Below are 17,046 nucleotides of genomic sequence, written 5' to 3' on the forward strand. Positions count from 1 at the left end.
ACAACACCGGAGAGAGAAGACATAGCCGGAGGGAGGCGGCATGTGCCGCTCCGGTCTTGAGAGGGCGGAAAACAGGACTCGTTTGGCGCCGCCTGCATGTCGAGAGTGCTCCTGCTACCGCCACCACGGGGCAACCCCACGATACCCAACACCACAGACTCTAAGAACACCCACCATTGAAAGCGCCCCCCACGATACCCAACACCACAGACTCTAAGAACACCCACCATTGAAAGCGCCCGACCAGCCGCTAGACCACAGCCCAGGTGCTCCCATCAGTATCATGTCTCCAGAACGATGCTTCCATCGAAGTAACGACATCACGGATGCCGCCATCGCCAATCCGACATGCGGATTTAGGTTTTCACCAAAAGACAAGATCCAAGAGTGGGAGAAGTGTTAGATCTCCTCGGTAACGCCTTCAACAAGGCAAACGACACCCAAAAGTGACGTCATCACCGGCATCGACGGAAGTCGAGCAAGATTTTCATCCGAAGAACTGCACACCTCGCTGGAACCTGAGTTCCCGGCACACCTCAGTCACACCTGACCTCTCCACAAACCTCGCCGGAGCACCATCAAGGACGGCTTCATGACCGGCATCCCTTCCGGCCACCAAGAGCCTGTGCGTACCCCACCTGCCTCCAGCTGTCCACCAGGCAGCCTCCTGCCCGAGCCGCCAGGTCCCTGGAACCAGAGCAAAGGCCGCTTGGCCACCCGCTCGCCCTGTCCGTCGCCCTGGCCAGCAAAGGAGACAACGCCGCCACCCCATGACTGGAAAGCAGCCGGAGCAAAATATCGTGCCGCCACGCGAAGGACGCGGCCCGCGCGGCCCAGATCTAGCCCAATCAGCACACGCAGCCAGGCGCGAAGCAGCGCGCCGCACCGCACCTGCCGACCTTCGCCGCCCCGCCTGGAACCACCGCATCCCGGTCCACCACCACGCCGACGCCCGCTTGGGCGAGGCCAGCTTCACCCGCACCGGCACCCGCTTGGGCACGGCCGGCCAACGAACCCCTCTGCGAGCTCCCCCCAAGCTTTGGAGGCGGAGAGGCTAGTGGCAGCGGCGGAGAAGGGGGGCCCAAGGAGGAGGACATGGCCGGAGGCGCTCAAGTTCCCCGTGCCGTGGTCGGCCTCGCCCGCACCAAAGCCCGCTTGGGCGCGGCCGGCTTCGCCCGCACACCAACGCCCGCTTGAGCACCGTCCGCATCACCGAAGGGAGGAAGCTCACGTCGCAACGGGGAGAAGGCCCACCGCCACCGGCCACCGCACGGGCTTTGCCCGGCGGCATCCACCGGCGGCGGCGGAGGAGGATCTGGAGGAGGGGCGGCTAGGTGGTGCAGATCTTGGCTCCGCCCGAGCCGCTCCAGGAGTAGCGACGCGGGGGCTTTCTCCTCCATAAATAGCTACATGTAGCTCGCCCCGTTTGCAGTTTTACGTGTTAAAGTAACATGGTAGTATGTGCGAATTGTGAGACTTGGTAAGTTTTGATTCCCTCGTCAGTCGTCATCACGACACACTTGAGTGCCGAGATGAGGAATCGGATGATCTTCCGGAAGCTACGTTAATATAGTGTGGTGAATTTTGTCTCGATGCCGTATAGAGAACTTAGGCACGTGCGCACGTAAAACTTCAAAAAAGAGAAATCAACGGGACGCTGACAGCAAACAAAGCAGAGCATGATACCTCACATTTGTCAAAATGAATGATAATACATTTCTATTTCGAAAATACATTTTTTCAAAACTTAGAAGCAATAATGTAGAACGCCTCTTAATCAGACGTAATTTACCTGTAGAGCAAAACGGAATTAAATTTTGTATCTAGAGCAACTAGACTTTTGGGCTGAAGCGATCTGAATCCCAGTTCATGGAGATATGGGGTGGAAGGCGACGACGGAGTGATTGGCAATGTGCAGGCTGAATTGCCCGCCTTTCTCGCTCACGTCGAGCTTGTCCACGCCCGGCGGAGGTACCATCTCGAAGCTCCTCACGAGCTTCCCGACGATGAGGGCGAGGATGGGCAGCGCGAGGATGATACCGGGGCAGCTGCGGCGTCCCATGCCGAACGGGAGGAACCTGAAGTCCACCTTGCCGCCGACGGCGGCGTCCACGCTGCTCTCCTCGCCAATGAACCTCTCCGGCCTGAACTCCTCTGGCTTCTCCCACAGCTCCGGGTTGTTGGACAGCCACCACGCGTTGACGACGACCTTGGAGCCCTTGGGGATGGCGTAGCCGCCGAGCTTGGCATCCTCGAGGTTCATGTGGGGGACGAGCAGCGGGATGGGGCAGTGCAGCCGCAGCGCCTCCTTGATGACGGCCTGCAGGTACGGCAGCCTGCCGATGTTGGACTCGGTGATGGGCTCGTCGTCGCCGAGCACGTCCTTGATCTCGCGGCGGACCTTGCGCTGCACGTCCGGGTGGTTGACGACCTCGGCGAGCGCCCACTCGATGGACCAGAGCGTCGTCTCGATGGCCGCCACGTTGATGTTCTCGACGATGTAGATGACGTTCTCCGGCGTGATCTCGCCGCTCTTCTCCGCTGCCAGCACGTGGTCGATAGCGCACCGGAGCTTGTCCTTGTCTCCCGGAGTGTCCATCACCTTTCTGTTGTACATTCACAAACAATTTAATTAGCTGTGGTACATTACCCAGTGTCGAATCAAATCAGTTAACGCAATGTATTATTACCTTCTCTTCTCGACGTAATTGGTGTTGAAGAATGCAAGCCTCCTGGTCTGCAAGTCCCTGCATTTGTTGAGGTAGCCGCGCAGGAAAGGTCTGAGGACGGGGATGAAGTCGCCGTAGTTGTACTCGAAGCTCTGCGCGAGGCGGCTGCGCTCGGAGTTGAACCTGGTGGCCTGGACGAACATGGGGTCGTCGACGGACTCGAACTTCGCGTCGAACATCATGCGGTACATGATGTTGTAGAGCATGAGCTGCAGCCTGCGGCGCACCACGACGCCGGCGACATGCGCCATCTTGTCGGCGCGCAGGTCGGAGACGACGTGGTCCATCTCGGCCTCCCACATGGCCCTGTACTGCTGCACGACGCGCGCGGTGAAGAAGGGCAGCGTCATGACGCGGCGCATGCGGCGCCAGTGGTCGCCGTACTCGGTGAAGACCATGTCGGACCCGTTGGCGGTGAAGATGTCGAACACGACGTTCCGCGGGCGGGAGCCGAACTCGACGCCCTGCGTGTGGAGCACCTCCGTGGCGAGCCGCGGGTCCGACACCACCACCAGGTTGCGCACGCCGAGCCGGAGCCGGAACACGGGACCGTACCGCGCGGAGAGGCGCGCCAGGAGGCGGTGGTTCAGGTCGTTGCCCACCTGCAGCCAGTTGCCGAACACCGGCACGGCCGCTGGCCCCGGCGGCGCGTTGCTGGCGCCACGCTTCCCGGCCACCGCCGCGATGGCGACGACGAGGAAGGCCGATACAATGAAGCTTAGCACGGGATGCGGCGGTGTCTGGAGGAACGAGCTGAGGAGCCAGTGCACGGCTACGGAGGCGGCGGCCGTGACAACGGCCATCGTGGCTGCCATGCTGAGCTGCGATTGGGTGCTGGTTGAATCCTGTGGGTTTGAGTAGCGGTGATGTGCTTATATAACCCGCGCCGTGGACTTGGCGATGGTTGGTGGGCGCGGGAAAGGCTGTGTAACGACGAGATGCCGCTAAGTTCGATGGTTTTGAACTGAAACCCGTGTGCCGATGTGGGAAACAGGGTAGGCGTCAGTTGGAGTAGGCGGAAGCATGCGTGGATTTGCCTGCAGTGCACCCTCTCAAGGCGTGCCCGTGTGGTCAGAGTTGAGAATTCCAGAGGTAGGTGCAAATTCGTTTGACCACTCTCATCTGGTCACGCTCCATGGGTAAAAACAAGGCCAGGGCTAGGCATCAGTCGATTATAAAATGGCCATCCATTAGCCACCTTTCAGATTAGTTGGATTAACTTAAGTGAGCAAATTTCACGTGTCTTAAGTGTGGTAAAAGCGGTTTGTATGTAATAATTATTTTCATAGTATGTAACATCGATCTTTAACAATTTTCATTTTGTTGCGAAATAGTGATACAAATTTTTGACCATGAAGCATAGATGTCAGTCTGCAAGATAGTAGTCCATTGTGTGCCTATTGATGACGTAGTTGCAAGCCAAAGCATCTTCACTAGCTAGCCTATTAAAAAATGAAAACTTTGCAAAACATTGATATCACCAAATCCATAAGTTCTGCTATGCCACAACCTCAAGAACAAATTGTTGGATCATGACTCTTTCCAGTGTACTGTTTGTGTCATGCCCAAGGGCAATTCTTCAATCTCCAATACACCTCTACAATTTATGATGCCAAACATGCTTGGCCAACCTCTTTTCTCGTTGATCGTCACCAATCTCTTCATTTTCTCTTCATTGGAACCTCGAAGATACACTAAACCAAACACACGAATGATCCAGTGGCGGAGCCACTCTTTGGCTGTGTAGTCATTTGACTACCCAGCTTTTTGGCAATACAAGCTTGAAGTATGTAGAATATAATTAAAAATTTAGATAAATACATATATTTGACTACACAACTTTAACATGACTACACTGCTTTGATGTTCTGGCTCCGCCACCGGAATGATCACCTTGGAAAACATCTGCACACACTCAAGAGTAGTTTGTTTGCCAATGCAAAAATAATCATAAGTGTAGTCCACCAGAATGCCATATGAAATCATTCACATAGCTGCCGAGATCTTTTGGTATCGGCTGAATCCATTCAGCCCCGCAAGGTTCCTCTAGTGAGTAAAAAAACGAGAATTGGCCTTGCAAGCTTCCACTAACTTCAACAACAAATAATCACGCATGACCATTTCATGGCCGAGCGCATAGTTCTGAGGGTTTACAGATGTCCATATGTCAATTCTCGTCGCTTCTTCTTCCTTCTATCCTCGAGCTCCTCTTCACTGCGAGGAACACAATCATTTTCCCAACGTCGTCATAGAAGTGCAAATCCTCAATATCTCAATCGTCCGAGGATGATGAGTCTTCGTAAGAAATTGCACACTCAGGCTCAACGTTCAACTCACCTGAAAAGGGATTTTCACTAAACTAAAATGCATGCAAAACACCGAAGAATTGCCGCAAAACATCAAATCAAATTAATTTTACCTCTGGGTCCGTAGGGAACCGACGACAGGCAAGGATGATCAATTGGGGCAGCTTATACAAAATCAACGGAAGGGGTGGCGGCACTACCGCTCTAGTGCAGCCGAATCGAGGCGCCTAAAGCTCCGACATGGACGAATTGGATCTCCATGAGGCATTCATGGCGGCCGCGAGCTAGGTCTCTTCGGTCGTTGAATAGATCTGTGAGCTGCCCCAGAGGTGTGGATGCGTACGGCGGGCATCGGGTGACCTTATGGTGGCGCGTAGTCGATGGCAACAACTGAAATCAAAGGTGGTAGGAGGAGGCAGTGGCGATGCGCGCGAGCGTGCGGGCTGAAAGATCAGCGCCCCAAGGCCGGGTTTCGAGAGGAAAAGGGGAGAGCATCGGTTTGGTCCCCGAAAGTGGGTATATACCAATGCGGGTGTTAAATCTATGTTACACCTTAATTTCTTAAGTGTTTCAAAAATATATGAGATATGTGCAGGGCAATGTTAAATAATGAAGTCATAAAAACCAATCATTGCAAGAGTTTAGGATTTTTACGAGGTATGTTAGATTTGCTCTAACCGGGAAAATGTCATCAAAAAGCACCCGAAACGGTACTAGTTTTCCTTGCTCGGGAGCAACCATACCTGGCCAACGGGCCATTCTTGTGGCGGAACGGCCCGCAGGCTGACAGGCTCATGCAAGCCTGTGGCAAGCATGGGTCATGTCTGGGTCGCGACCGTCAGGCCGACGGCCCGTGGGACACGCGGGCGGCACGCCAAACATGTCGAACACACGTGTGGGTTCGCTTGAAACCGCCATTCCATCATCGGGGAGGCACGGGGGAGGCTCCAGGCGAGAAATGTATTGGTCGTTTGAAGGCGGGGGTAGGAGCTAGGTGACATGGCCGACCGTTGGCTACTGTTTTCCTGATTTGGATGACATTGCCTAGGGTTTGGGTTCTTTTTTTTGTCATGTTTAGTGTAGTTTTCAAGGTTTAGGCCGTTGGATGGGCCATTGTTCTTCGAATTGGCCAAATTTTCGCTATAAAAGGGCCTACCCCTCTCATTCCCCACACTCAAAAAACATTCCATTTCCACACTCAAACATGGATGATTCCAAGAAGTATGTCTTCTCTATGAACCAGTTGGGGTTTCAAACATCCCCACCATGAATCCATACGCCCGTTCTCCCAACCGTGACAACGATCACATCAACTACAATGCCTACGCACCTCCATATAGCCAAAATTCTTCCACTTCTGCCAGCACTTCAACCGTCACCTGCTCCAAAAGGAGTAAAAAATAAACCTTGATGATTGGCAACACTTCGAGGAAGAAGAATATGTGAATAGTGATGGTCTCGGGAAGACTAGAGATAAGTGTTTCCATCCAGGTTGCACTCGCTTCTTTTCAACGAGGAAGGGAGGAGGGCCACATGGCAAGGCAACTGAAGATCCACCTCAAGTAGGATGTAGAGAGGCCACATTGATCCAGAGCAGGATCAAGTTCAACCCTCGCGTCTCACAAAGTATTTTCATCCATGATCAAAATCATCAGAGAGATGCAAGGTTTTGGTGAGTCTTCGACTTTTGTTGAACATATTCGAACTGCTCATACTCCTGATTTTTAACCGGTCTCTAGGCAAACTACATCTAGGGATATGAAAAAATAGCAAAACAAGGTCTTACGGCCATAAAAGAAGAGTTAAGATTATCAAGTTTTTCTGTCTCCGTAACAATTTTATTTGGAGTGGTGGAGATAAGCAATATTATGTTACTCTAGTTTCTCATTATGTTAGCAATTCTAGGAAACTACAAAAAAAAAAGAGTCACCGGATTTGAATTAATTGATGTAGCACATACTGATGAGAACAATGCTATACTTAAAGTTGTGGATCACTTTGGTATTGGAGATTTTTTTTGTGCAATAACTATGGATAATGCTTCAGCTAATACCACTTTAATGAATATTATCACTCCTTTCATTTGAAGTATATGCATCAAAAATACCGCATCAACGTTGTGCTTCTCATATAATTAATATTATTGCTAAAACTATGCTTAAAAAAACCCAGACATATTGGTCAATTATGCATGACAATTGGGTCATTGAACGCTTCTAATCCACAACTTGCTAATTATGCTAGGTATTGCGTTGTTATAAATGTACATTGTCATAAATTTTAATAAACGATGTCTGGAACCCTACATAGTTGGCACATTGTTGAAACAACTTTTACGTTTTTGGAGACCTTCTATGAATCAACTGTCGCTTTTTCTTGGGTTTATTATCCCGCATCTCTTCCGATTGCGCATCATATTTTCTAAATTTTCAAACACTTAAAAGCACGAAAATTATCCCATTTTACTTGAAGTTATTGGGAAAATGAATCTTAAATGCTTGAAATATTGGAAATAAATTCCTTTCTTGGATGTATTTGCATTTATTTTGGATCCTATGGCTAAAATTAGAGCGTTGGCTTATGTTCTCTCGATGTTAAGGGTGTGTTTGGTTTGTGCCCATACTAGCCCTGCCAAATATTTTGAAAGAGTTGGCTTGCCAACTTTTTGATCAAGGAATCCTCAGCCTAAATGTGGCTAACTATTTGGAAAGAATTTGTGAGTGAGAGAAGTGGATATCCATTGGCAGCCAAAATTTTAGCTACAAACCAAACAATAACCAAAACCTCAAGGATCCCCAATATTTTTGCAGGGTTACTTGGGGAACCAGATCAAACACACCCTAAGTCTTACCATAAATGTGTCCGGTGACCGACATTTCACGGAAGTAAGGGATGAACTTTATGAAGTTTATGGTAAGTACAACCCAAGTATGCACGACTTCAGCGACAAATGCCTCTATCAGCACCAAGTGCAATATGGAAGAAAAAGGTGTGGGGCACGATATTTGGTTATTCCTCTACCTCCACCTCGAGCTCTTCCATAGAACCAAAAGCAAGTCCTGCATTTTCAGGTGACCGGGAGTTAGCTAAGTACAATAGTGAACTAGTCCCACACAATGATGATGATGACGACGAGTTTGACATAATGTAGTGGCTTGAAAAAGGATTACATATCCGTGCCTTCCATATTAGCATGTGATGTAATATCGGTAGCCCTCTCAAGGGTGCCATCAGAGTCTTTTTTCAATCTGCGTGGAAGAATAATTGCCGATGGAAGACACTGCCTTGCCAAGGATATGGTGAAATCACAAATTATTATGAAAGCTAGACGGAGAGAGCCTAACACACCACCGAGAACGCGTATATGCGTTCCAATCTATGACCTCAAGACCTCTTTGTATTTCTATTCCTTTTGTAATTTTATTTTCTGTTTGTAATTCTTTTTTCCTTTTGTAATTTTATTTTCCTTTTAGAGCTATTTGTACTCTCTTACTCCCTAGAGATGGAAGGTTTTGATGAGACAACTAATATTGAAGGCCATTTTTATTATCTTTGTACAAACTTTGGTTCCATATTACCCTTGGTCTCTCTTTCTTGCTATAAATAGAGCAGTCCACCCATCTCATTTCTCACACTCTCTTGGCTCTTCTCAGCCCACCCCTCTCATTTTCAAAACTCACTCAAGTGCCACCCTCACACATGACTGATGTCCTGCAAAATAGGAGGAGAATTGTTTCCAATTGAAACACTTTATTCATACAAGAAGTGTATGAGAATGAGGATGTTGTCAAGAGGTGTTTAGAAGTGTGTAGAAGATGCAATGTGCACTAGTTTTCATCAACATGGGAGACCAGCCACTTGGTGAGGCACCACGTCGTCATGCTCGGATGGATCAAGAAGCCGCTTGGATGGACGAGGAAGGTGGAACGTAGACATATAACCAAGATTTGTAAAGCGAGTTGTACTCTTTTTTTCTTAGTGAGGGATGTAAGGTTTGTTAATGTAGGAGCAACTAGTCAATCTCACTTTTTATCTCATATAATATTTTTAAATCAGTTTACAAAATTTCTTTTTAGATGTTTCTGCATTTGTTCGATTATTTTTCGGAATTTTTGGAGCTATTTCACGCTGGGGCCGAAATCTCGCCAAACAGGCAAAACACGGCCTGAGCGAGCCTTACGTGCCGCGTGCCGGCCTGCCTAGCCAGGGTGCCATGCCTGGGCCTGCAGGCCCTGTTAACGGCCTTTCACGTGCTCGGTACGCGACGCTCCTTCCTGGGCCCGTGCGGCCGTGCGGCGCCGGTCCGGCCCGTTGGCGAGGTATGGGACCCACTACCGAACAGTGAAAAAAAAACGTGCGAACAGAACGAACGAGACAGACGAGAGAGATGCGTTTCTAGGTTCCCCACCGCCGCCGCCCGTTTGACCTCGCCGCCGTCGGAGCTCCCTTCGCACCCCTCGCCTCCGCCGCCCCTCCGGCATCCACCTCCGCCGCTCTAGACCGGTCCCCTTCCGCGGGCCTTCTTCTCCGCCCGTGACCGGCAGATCGAAGCCGCGCCCCCCGAGCTCGTCCGCGGCCGCCGCCCGTCTTCTCGTCGCGCGTCCTTTCCGGCGGCCGGCCGCCGGTCCCCGTTTCCCCCTCGTAAAAGATCGTCCAGGAACGTCGTTTAGTTCTCCCGCCAGGTGAGCTGCCGCTGCTTGCTTCCACCCCTTGCTGCCACCTATGGATTTGATGCTTGTGATGCTGCTGGATAGATGCTTGTGATGCTGCTGGATAGATGCTAGTGATGCCGCTGGATGCTTGTGATGCTGCTTGCTGCCACAATTTTTTTGGTTATTCGATGGTCATGACACCTGTGTGATGTTGGTTGATGCCATTGCTAGTTTTCATTGATGCATTCGGTGGTTTTGATACTGCAGCCTGCTAGTGCAACCCCCAAAGATAATTACAAAGCCAAACTGATGTACGTCCTAGCAAGCAAATATGATTAACCCGTTCCAAAATTCTGTTCTTATGCTGTGACTGATCTAACCTGATTTTTTTCATTTGTGAAATTCGTTTGCTCTGGATTTGCTTGCCAGCACGTTGAGCAGTTTGGCTTTGTAATTGTCGTTGTGGGTTTAGGTGAATAGTCCGTCACATGAGTAGTTTGGTAGTTGTCATCCATTCCTTGCCAAAAGTATGCAGATCACTGCGAGATAACTCATTTGACAAACGAAAAATTGCTAGTCTTGTTGATTGCTTCACAGGGATGAAATGGCGCCCCGCCTGAAGTTATCTGGTATCCAGAGGCAGGCCTTGGCATTATACAGAGGGTTCCTTCGGACAGCACGGCTCAAGTCTCCAGAGGAGCGCCAGATGATCGAGTCCGTTGTCTCAGCAGAGTTCCGTGAGAATGCAAGAAGCGTCGATCGCAGGAACTTTGTGTACATTGAGTACTTGATCAGGAGAGGGAAGCGGCAGCTTGATCAGCTCAAGAATCCTGATATTACTGGACTTTCTACCCTTCGAATAAATAAGGTATATATAATATTGAAAGTATCTGTTTTTCTATCGAATCATCTACTGCTATTTGCTAACAATTCAAGCTTTCTTAGGCTAATAGTACTCATATGCTTGCATTGGTTGTCGAAATTTCCAGGTTTCTTCTACTCCATAAGATTGTGCAAATCATGCTTTTGGTCTTTCTACTGGGAGATAATGAGAAGTGAAGGACTTTCTTTTGACGGTGTGTGGTATAATGGCACACATATGAAAACTCTCTACGCAGTAAATTTCTGGAGCTCCCGCATCGGCTGTAGAAATCTCTAGATTAATTTCCTAGTATCTGCTTGCCTTCTGGATATCGGTTCATGTATAAAATTGCTCTGTTATCACCAACTGATATGGAACCGAGGGAGTACTTTTTCCAAATGTAATTGTGAGCGAGCATTTACATTGATTATTTTTTGTGTTGTCTAAACCATGTGTTTTAGAGTCACAAAGGGGTGTTACTCCCTCCATTCCAACTGATATGGCACGGAGGGAGTACTTTTTTCAAATGTAATTTCCCTATCATATATGCAGACTTCTACGCTAAATGAATTTTAACTTGGAAAAATTGATGTGACCTAACTATGGAAATTACGTTGTATTAGAAGTTCAGAACTGAGTTGTATTGTTAAATGGTATTTCTGAGTGCATATTTCAACTTTTGTTATCCCCTGCTAGATAACTAATCTGCTTTAAAAATACAATCAGTTCATAGCACATGTCTGTTTAAGTAGTTTTTGATAGTAAGAACCATCTTCTATGCCTTCTAGATCGCTTGATTTGGCTAGGCGCTGGACAGTCCTAACATCGGATTTTGTCTCCTTTGTTTCTTCTTGATCTGTGTCTTGTCCTTCCTCATCCTCCGTCACCATGCTTGTTTGAAGTAGGTCGTGGGGTTCATACCGGGGTACACAAAGAGCAAGCGATTCAAAGAGAGTAATTTCACACATAGCAAGGAATGAGTTCACCTTGGCTTGTATAGCTTTGGTTCTAGCTCCTGTCATGGGACCACTTGGCGTAGTCGTAGGAGTAAGAGCCTCATCTTTTTTACTGTCTGAGATAAAAGGGCATGGTGGAACCCTAGCCTCCAGTCGCTCCCGCGGTGTATCAAAGATAAAAGCAACGATATTATTTATACATTTTCAATCCATATAATTTGGTATATATACTAGTGGTCAAAGATGTGTATCAAAGACTGCAAAGTTTGTGCCTTATATTGGAACAAAGGGAGTGAAAATCCTACGACAGTCATGCTAACTGAAAGTTTGACCAATATGCAGTTAGCAACCAAGTGCCAAAATGCCAGATGTTTTACATGTAATTAACATCAACTGAAAGATGATAGTCAGCCATGTCACTACATGTATGACAGCCACGATCATTTTTTGCTGATTCACCGGCGGCTGGCCTCTTGCCTTGACACTTCATATTTCAGACTCTTCTTATTGTCCGTAGCATCAATTAAGATTGTCGAGCCTTCCATCGCTTCTTCTTTGACCAGCATTTCACACAGCATTGTCATTACATTCTTCTCGATCCACCTTCTTATGGGCCTTGCACCGTACATCTGTGAGAGACCAAGCATGCATGGACCCATGGTTACCAAAACATACAAAGAGATAAAGAGAAAATATGTGCGAGTGTCATGTGAGTGAGAGCTTAATTGTGCAATAAGTTTGAAGGAAAGTTGTACTCACAGGGTTGTATGATTCTGACAGAATAACGCCCAATGCTGCTTCACTTGTTAATACAGAAATACCCTTTTCAACTGCTATGGCAACGACGCTATTCATCTGTATTTTCACAATTTGCCTTAGGTTATTGATTAAAAGAGGCTGAAATATCACAAGCTCGCTTAGTCTGTTCAGAAACTCCGGCTTGAAGAACTTTTGAACCTGCACCAATATAAGCATACATGTGTGAAATAAAACAGGGCATGGGCATGCATCTATATACTTTGGTCATTATATGTGGTAGTTTGGGATTTGCAAACCTGCTTCATGAGAAGACCCCGTGCAGTTTTCACCGTGTTTTCGTCAGCCATTCCTGTTAGGTGTTCTGCTCCTAGATTTGAGGTCATGATGATGACGGTGTTTTTAAAATCTACCGTCCGTCCTTTGCCATCTGTTAATATGCCATCATCGAGGAGTTGCAGAAAAATGTCGAATACCGATGGGTCTGCCTTCTCAACCTCATCGAAAAGAATAACACTGTACGGGCGTCTCCTCACTTTCTCGGTCAGCTGACCACCATCTTCATGGCCGATATAGCTGTAAAGAAATATGAATAAAAGGATCAGTCAAACTAAGTATACAAAATGCATGATAGTATAGAGATGTTATACGAAACCTTGGAGGTGCTCCAATGAGACGTAACGCAGATCCGGCCCCAACATATTCAGACATATCGAAACGAACCAACATCTTCTCACTCCCAAACAATTGCTCAGCCAAAGCTTTTGCAAGCTCGGTCTTTCCCACACCGGTCGAGCCTAAAAAGAGGAAAGAGCCTATCGGTTTGCCAGATTGACGAAGGCCGACCCTGGAACGTAGCAACGCTTGCGCAACCAAATTCACCGCTTCATTTTGACCAACAACTCGTTCATGCAATCTGTCCGCTAGGTGGATCAACTTATGCTTCTCGTCTTGATCAAGTGCAGTGACAGGGATCCCGGTCCATCGACTGACAACCTGATAACATGAATCCAAACTACAGAATTAGACAGATTGAAACAATCAGAAGTAATGACTAGAAAAATATCACATGAAGCTTACACGTGCAACATCATCCGGATCAATAGTTGATTTCTTCTCTGGTTCGCAGGCGGCTTGCTGGAGCTTTTTGGTGGAACACGCCTCGTCGATCAGATCGATTGCCTTGTCGGGGAACTGACGGTCGGTGACGTAGCGGGCAGCGAGGTGGGCGGCGGCGACGAGAGCTTCGTCCTGAATCTCCGAGCCATGGTGCTGTTGGTACCGCGGCCTTAGCCCCTGCAGGATTGCAACGGTGGCCTGCTCGCTGGGCTCCTCGACGTGCACCTTCTGGAACCGCCGCTCGAGCGCCGGGTCCTTCTCGATGTACTTCCGGTACTCGTCGTAGGTGGTAGCGCCGACGCAGCGGATGCGGCCACGGGCCAGCGCCGGCTTGAGCATGTTGCCGCTGTCCGAGACGCGCGAGCTCCCGGCGTCGAGGAGCGTGTGCATCTCGTCGAAGAACAGGATCACCTTGCCGTGGGCCTCCTCCGCCGCCTTGATCACGCTCTTCATACGTTTCTCGAACATGCCGCGCAACACGGTCCCGGCCACCATCGCCCCGAGGTCGACCTCCACCACGCGTGCACCGGCGAGCGCCGCGGGCACGGTCCCAGCGGCGATGCGCTGGGCGAGGCCCTCGGCGATGGCGGTCTTGCCGACCCCAGCGGCGCCGACGAGCGCGGCGCAGTTCTTGGTCCGGCGGCAGAGGATGCAGACGACGCGGTCGATCTCGTCGTCGCGGCCGATCACCGGATCCATCCGGCGGGCCGAGGCCGTCATGTCCCGGCCGTAGGTGCGCAGGCACGCGCTACGGTGGTAGTTCTCCCACGCCGCATAACACATACCTGCCGACAGCGACACAAGGCCGACGGTAATGCTAAGCCATAGCCCAGACCAAACGCTGCCACTGCCGCTGCTAGCGCTAGGGATTTGTGCAGAGCTCGGCACGGGGACGAGGTGTACTTGTGGTTCTGCACCCCATAGTTCCGATAGCACGGAGGAGAGGGAGCTCCCCACCTGTGCTGAATCGCAGCCCTTCCATGACGCCGACTCCCAGTCGTAGACCATCGGCTTCTGCCATTGCGCCGACATCGTTGGGTTTCGGCTCTCAGGAAAACAGCCTTGTGTTGTGTATTGCTTGCGCGCCTGCTTTTCTTGCTTGGACACCTGAATTTATAGGACTGCCGACTACCGAGTACATCAACACACGAGAAGACGCAAGCATCGGAATTATATGGAATATTTTCACTCGTATGGAATGGTCTCAAGCATCTACGCCATCGAGCCCTGCCTTCGATTCGGCTTCATATGGAATGTAGCACAGTTAATTGTAACTTTTCTTCCAGCTCAAAAAAATGTACTGTAACTTTTCTTGCAAGTTAGAACAAAAATTTGTCCTTCGATCTCTTGCTACACTTCTTCATTGTAGCCGTAGGCCGGTTCAAAAGGTTTGTGACCTGGGGAAGGGGGGAGAAAGTATCCGGTGGAAACCTTATAATGAAAACTTTTTGGAAACCACATCTAGGAGTTTGTTGACGTCAGAAACCCACTGGCGGGCAGAGACGGGCAACACAGTAGAGCCGGGAACAACTAGGGCTGCGGCTGGCCCCAGTCCCTCAGAGCGACGGCCCGCAAAGCCTCCTGGTCACACGTCCGATGCTATCGCAAGGGCGTGCCACCTGACCTATACACGGTCGGGAAGGTGTGGATGATGCCTCGCTTAATTTCCTGCATGGCATACACGTAAACATTAAATACGAGCCTCGATCGGCTCTCAGGTTATCCTGTGAATCGGCTCAAAGAGCCGCTCCACCCATGATTCGTACAAGGTGTCCGAATATATGGTGGTCTTGCTTGATCAAGATAAAGCTAATGAGATCTACGACGATTTAGGGTTTTCACCGCATAATCGGATCATCCTACTCACGATTGGGCCTCGCGCTCGCGCACGGTGACCGTAAGCCGATCCTAGACAGGGCCTAAAAACCAACACGAGGTTGATCCCCGGAACATCCTTTCTAGGGCTAGCAAACTTCACCCTACACGCCGCTGGATCCTCCAACCCTTTGTAGGGCCTAACTATTGCGGATGTTAAACTAATCCTTGATGAACAAGGAGCAACCGTAACGGATCAGATCTACTAAACTATGATCAAGCGGGTGCCGCCCCTACACCTAAGATAGGTGTAAGGGCGGCTAGATGCATGAGGGTCGCACTACGACAGCATATGATACGAAGAACAATGCAAACCCTAACACATCTAAGATAACTACGTTGCTCGCCATCAAAAAGGCTTCAGCACGAGCAACGCATGAACAACGTGGGTAGAGCTTGTCTGCCTAGATCGCAAGATGCGATCTAGGCAGCATGGTGCTTACCGGAGAAACCCTCGAGACGAAGGAGTTGGCGTTGCGCCGAGATTTGTTTGTGTTGAACGTTGGTTGTTGTTTATTTCATAAACCCTAGATACATATTTATAGTCCAGGGGACTTTCTAATTGAGGCGTGCACCTAACCGTGCACGGGTAAAACTCTAACTAACCGACACGTATCCTAATATATTACAGATACACGGGCCAACTAACCCAAACTTTGCATGTAAGGCCGATTCACGTATTTCTTCTATATATATATCTTCAAATCCATCTTGATCGCGGCCCACCTCTGACTCGGTCAAATTCTGGTGATAACACATGCCCCCCTGGTTTTAGAAATGACATTTCCAAAATCATTACGCTTTTCCTTCGTCGGGTCATGTCGCGGCAGAGCAGGACTGCCGCAGAATCTTCCATCATTTCGCCTCGCCTCCTTGGCTTCTCTGCAAAATCTTGACAGCCTCAGTATCTCGGAAACTGCAATAGCATTAAATTTCCACTAGGCTCCTCTCTTTATTTAACCGTGCCGACTGATTAGCCCTCTTCATCTTCTTCCTCTGTTCTAGCTATCGGCACCAAAAAACCCTCTTCCCTGCAGCAATGTCTTCCTCTTCCTCTTCCCCCTCAGGCCTCCCCCTCCAACCGTCGCCGAAGAACAAGACTGATGACGACCTCCACTCCGGGGCGAACCCCATCTCCTCCGGTAAGGAGGAGAAAGAAGGAGAAGTAGAGAAGACCAAGGCCTCCCCCTCCACCAAGCTCCCTCCGAAGAAGCGCTCCCGCATGTGGGCGGACAGCGAGGACGAAGATGATGACGAAGAAGGAGAAGAGGAGGAGGAAGATGATTCCTCCTCTTCCGCTGGGTACCCGCCGACGAAACGCTTCCGCTCTTGGGCGGACAGCGAGGATGATGATGATGACGAGGAAGACGAAGCTCTGACCAAAGGCTGGGGCAGCAGCGACGAGGAGCTTCCTGGGAGTAGCGCCGACGACATCGACGACGGCGATGATGATGAGGACAGCGACGACTAGTAGAGTAGGACTAGTAGTAGCAGTGCACTAGGCACCAAATCCCTCTTTTGAGAGCCATCGACTCTTCCTTGTAAAGCTGCTCCTTTGAACTAATGAAAATTGTTCTCCCGATTTATCTTTCAATTAGTTCAATTTCGATCCTCCAGATCGTCTCTCCAAGGCCGACAGCAACGTATCAGACCCCTCCTCTTTTAGACGCCCATGAAGCCGGGCTCAGATATCGATTAGACCGTCAGTCAAGCATTTCTCAAATTCAGACTGTGACTTGATACTCCGCAAATCTATAGCCGATGACTGTTCATCGGCCATTTTTGAGAATC

General features: G+C 49.5%; 3 protein-coding genes across 3 annotated transcripts; 1 reads left to right on the plus strand and 2 right to left on the minus strand.

Annotated features, from left to right (window-relative positions):
* Nucleotides 1-1,867: 1,867 nt before the first annotated feature.
* LOC124689715 (cytochrome P450 CYP73A100-like) lies at nucleotides 1,868-5,850 on the minus strand. Its single transcript, XM_047223200.1, has 3 exons — nucleotides 5,779-5,850; nucleotides 2,691-3,574; nucleotides 1,868-2,606 (listed from the first exon to the last, which is right to left on the minus strand). Exons 1-3 carry the CDS (start codon nucleotides 5,848-5,850, stop codon nucleotides 1,868-1,870), a joined length of 1,695 nt encoding a protein of 564 aa, XP_047079156.1.
* A 4,433-nt stretch (nucleotides 5,851-10,283) lies between these two features.
* Nucleotides 10,284-10,863, plus strand: LOC124686416 (succinate dehydrogenase assembly factor 1, mitochondrial-like). The gene is made up of 2 exons (XM_047220363.1): nucleotides 10,284-10,555; nucleotides 10,677-10,863. Exons 1-2 carry the CDS (start codon nucleotides 10,292-10,294, stop codon nucleotides 10,692-10,694), a joined length of 282 nt encoding a protein of 93 aa, XP_047076319.1. The 5' UTR covers nucleotides 10,284-10,291; the 3' UTR covers nucleotides 10,695-10,863.
* Nucleotides 10,864-11,960: 1,097 nt separating this feature from the next.
* Nucleotides 11,961-14,412, minus strand: LOC124689716 (chaperone protein ClpB1-like). The gene is made up of 5 exons (XM_047223201.1): nucleotides 13,342-14,412; nucleotides 12,917-13,257; nucleotides 12,561-12,837; nucleotides 12,265-12,462; nucleotides 11,961-12,134 (listed from the first exon to the last, which is right to left on the minus strand). The coding sequence occupies exons 1-5, from the start codon at nucleotides 14,410-14,412 to the stop codon at nucleotides 11,961-11,963; spliced, it is 2,061 nt and encodes a 686-aa protein (XP_047079157.1).
* Nucleotides 14,413-17,046: the final 2,634 nt, after the last annotated feature.

Source organism: Lolium rigidum, chromosome 2 (assembly GCF_022539505.1).
Source record: "Lolium rigidum isolate FL_2022 chromosome 2, APGP_CSIRO_Lrig_0.1, whole genome shotgun sequence".
Taxonomy (NCBI): Eukaryota; Viridiplantae; Streptophyta; class Magnoliopsida; order Poales; family Poaceae; genus Lolium; species Lolium rigidum.

Bases quoted from the DNA above. Each gene is read 5' to 3' on its own strand.
- LOC124689716 (XM_047223201.1), bottom strand. From the start codon at position 14,412: ATGTCGGCGCAATGGCAGAAGCCGATGGTCTACGACTGGGAGTCGGCG. The intron at 12,463-12,560 runs GTTTGCAAATCC...ATATTGGTGCAG, and splicing joins GGGGTCTTCTCATGAAGCAG to GTTCAAAAGTTCTTCAAGCC. The intron at 12,135-12,264 runs GTGAGTACAACT...GGTCTCTCACAG, and splicing joins TGTCAGAATCATACAACCCT to ATGTACGGTGCAAGGCCCAT.
- LOC124686416 (XM_047220363.1), top strand. From the start codon at position 10,292: ATGGCGCCCCGCCTGAAGTTATCTGGTATCCAGAGGCAGGCCTTGGCA.
- LOC124689715 (XM_047223200.1), bottom strand. From the start codon at position 5,850: ATGCTTGCCACAGGCTTGCATGAGCCTGTCAGCCTGCGGGCCGTTCCG. The intron at 3,575-5,778 runs GTATGGTTGCTC...TCAAACCCACAG, and splicing joins AAGAATGGCCCGTTGGCCAG to GATTCAACCAGCACCCAATC. The intron at 2,607-2,690 runs GTAATAATACAT...AATGTACAACAG, and splicing joins AATTACGTCGAGAAGAGAAG to AAAGGTGATGGACACTCCGG.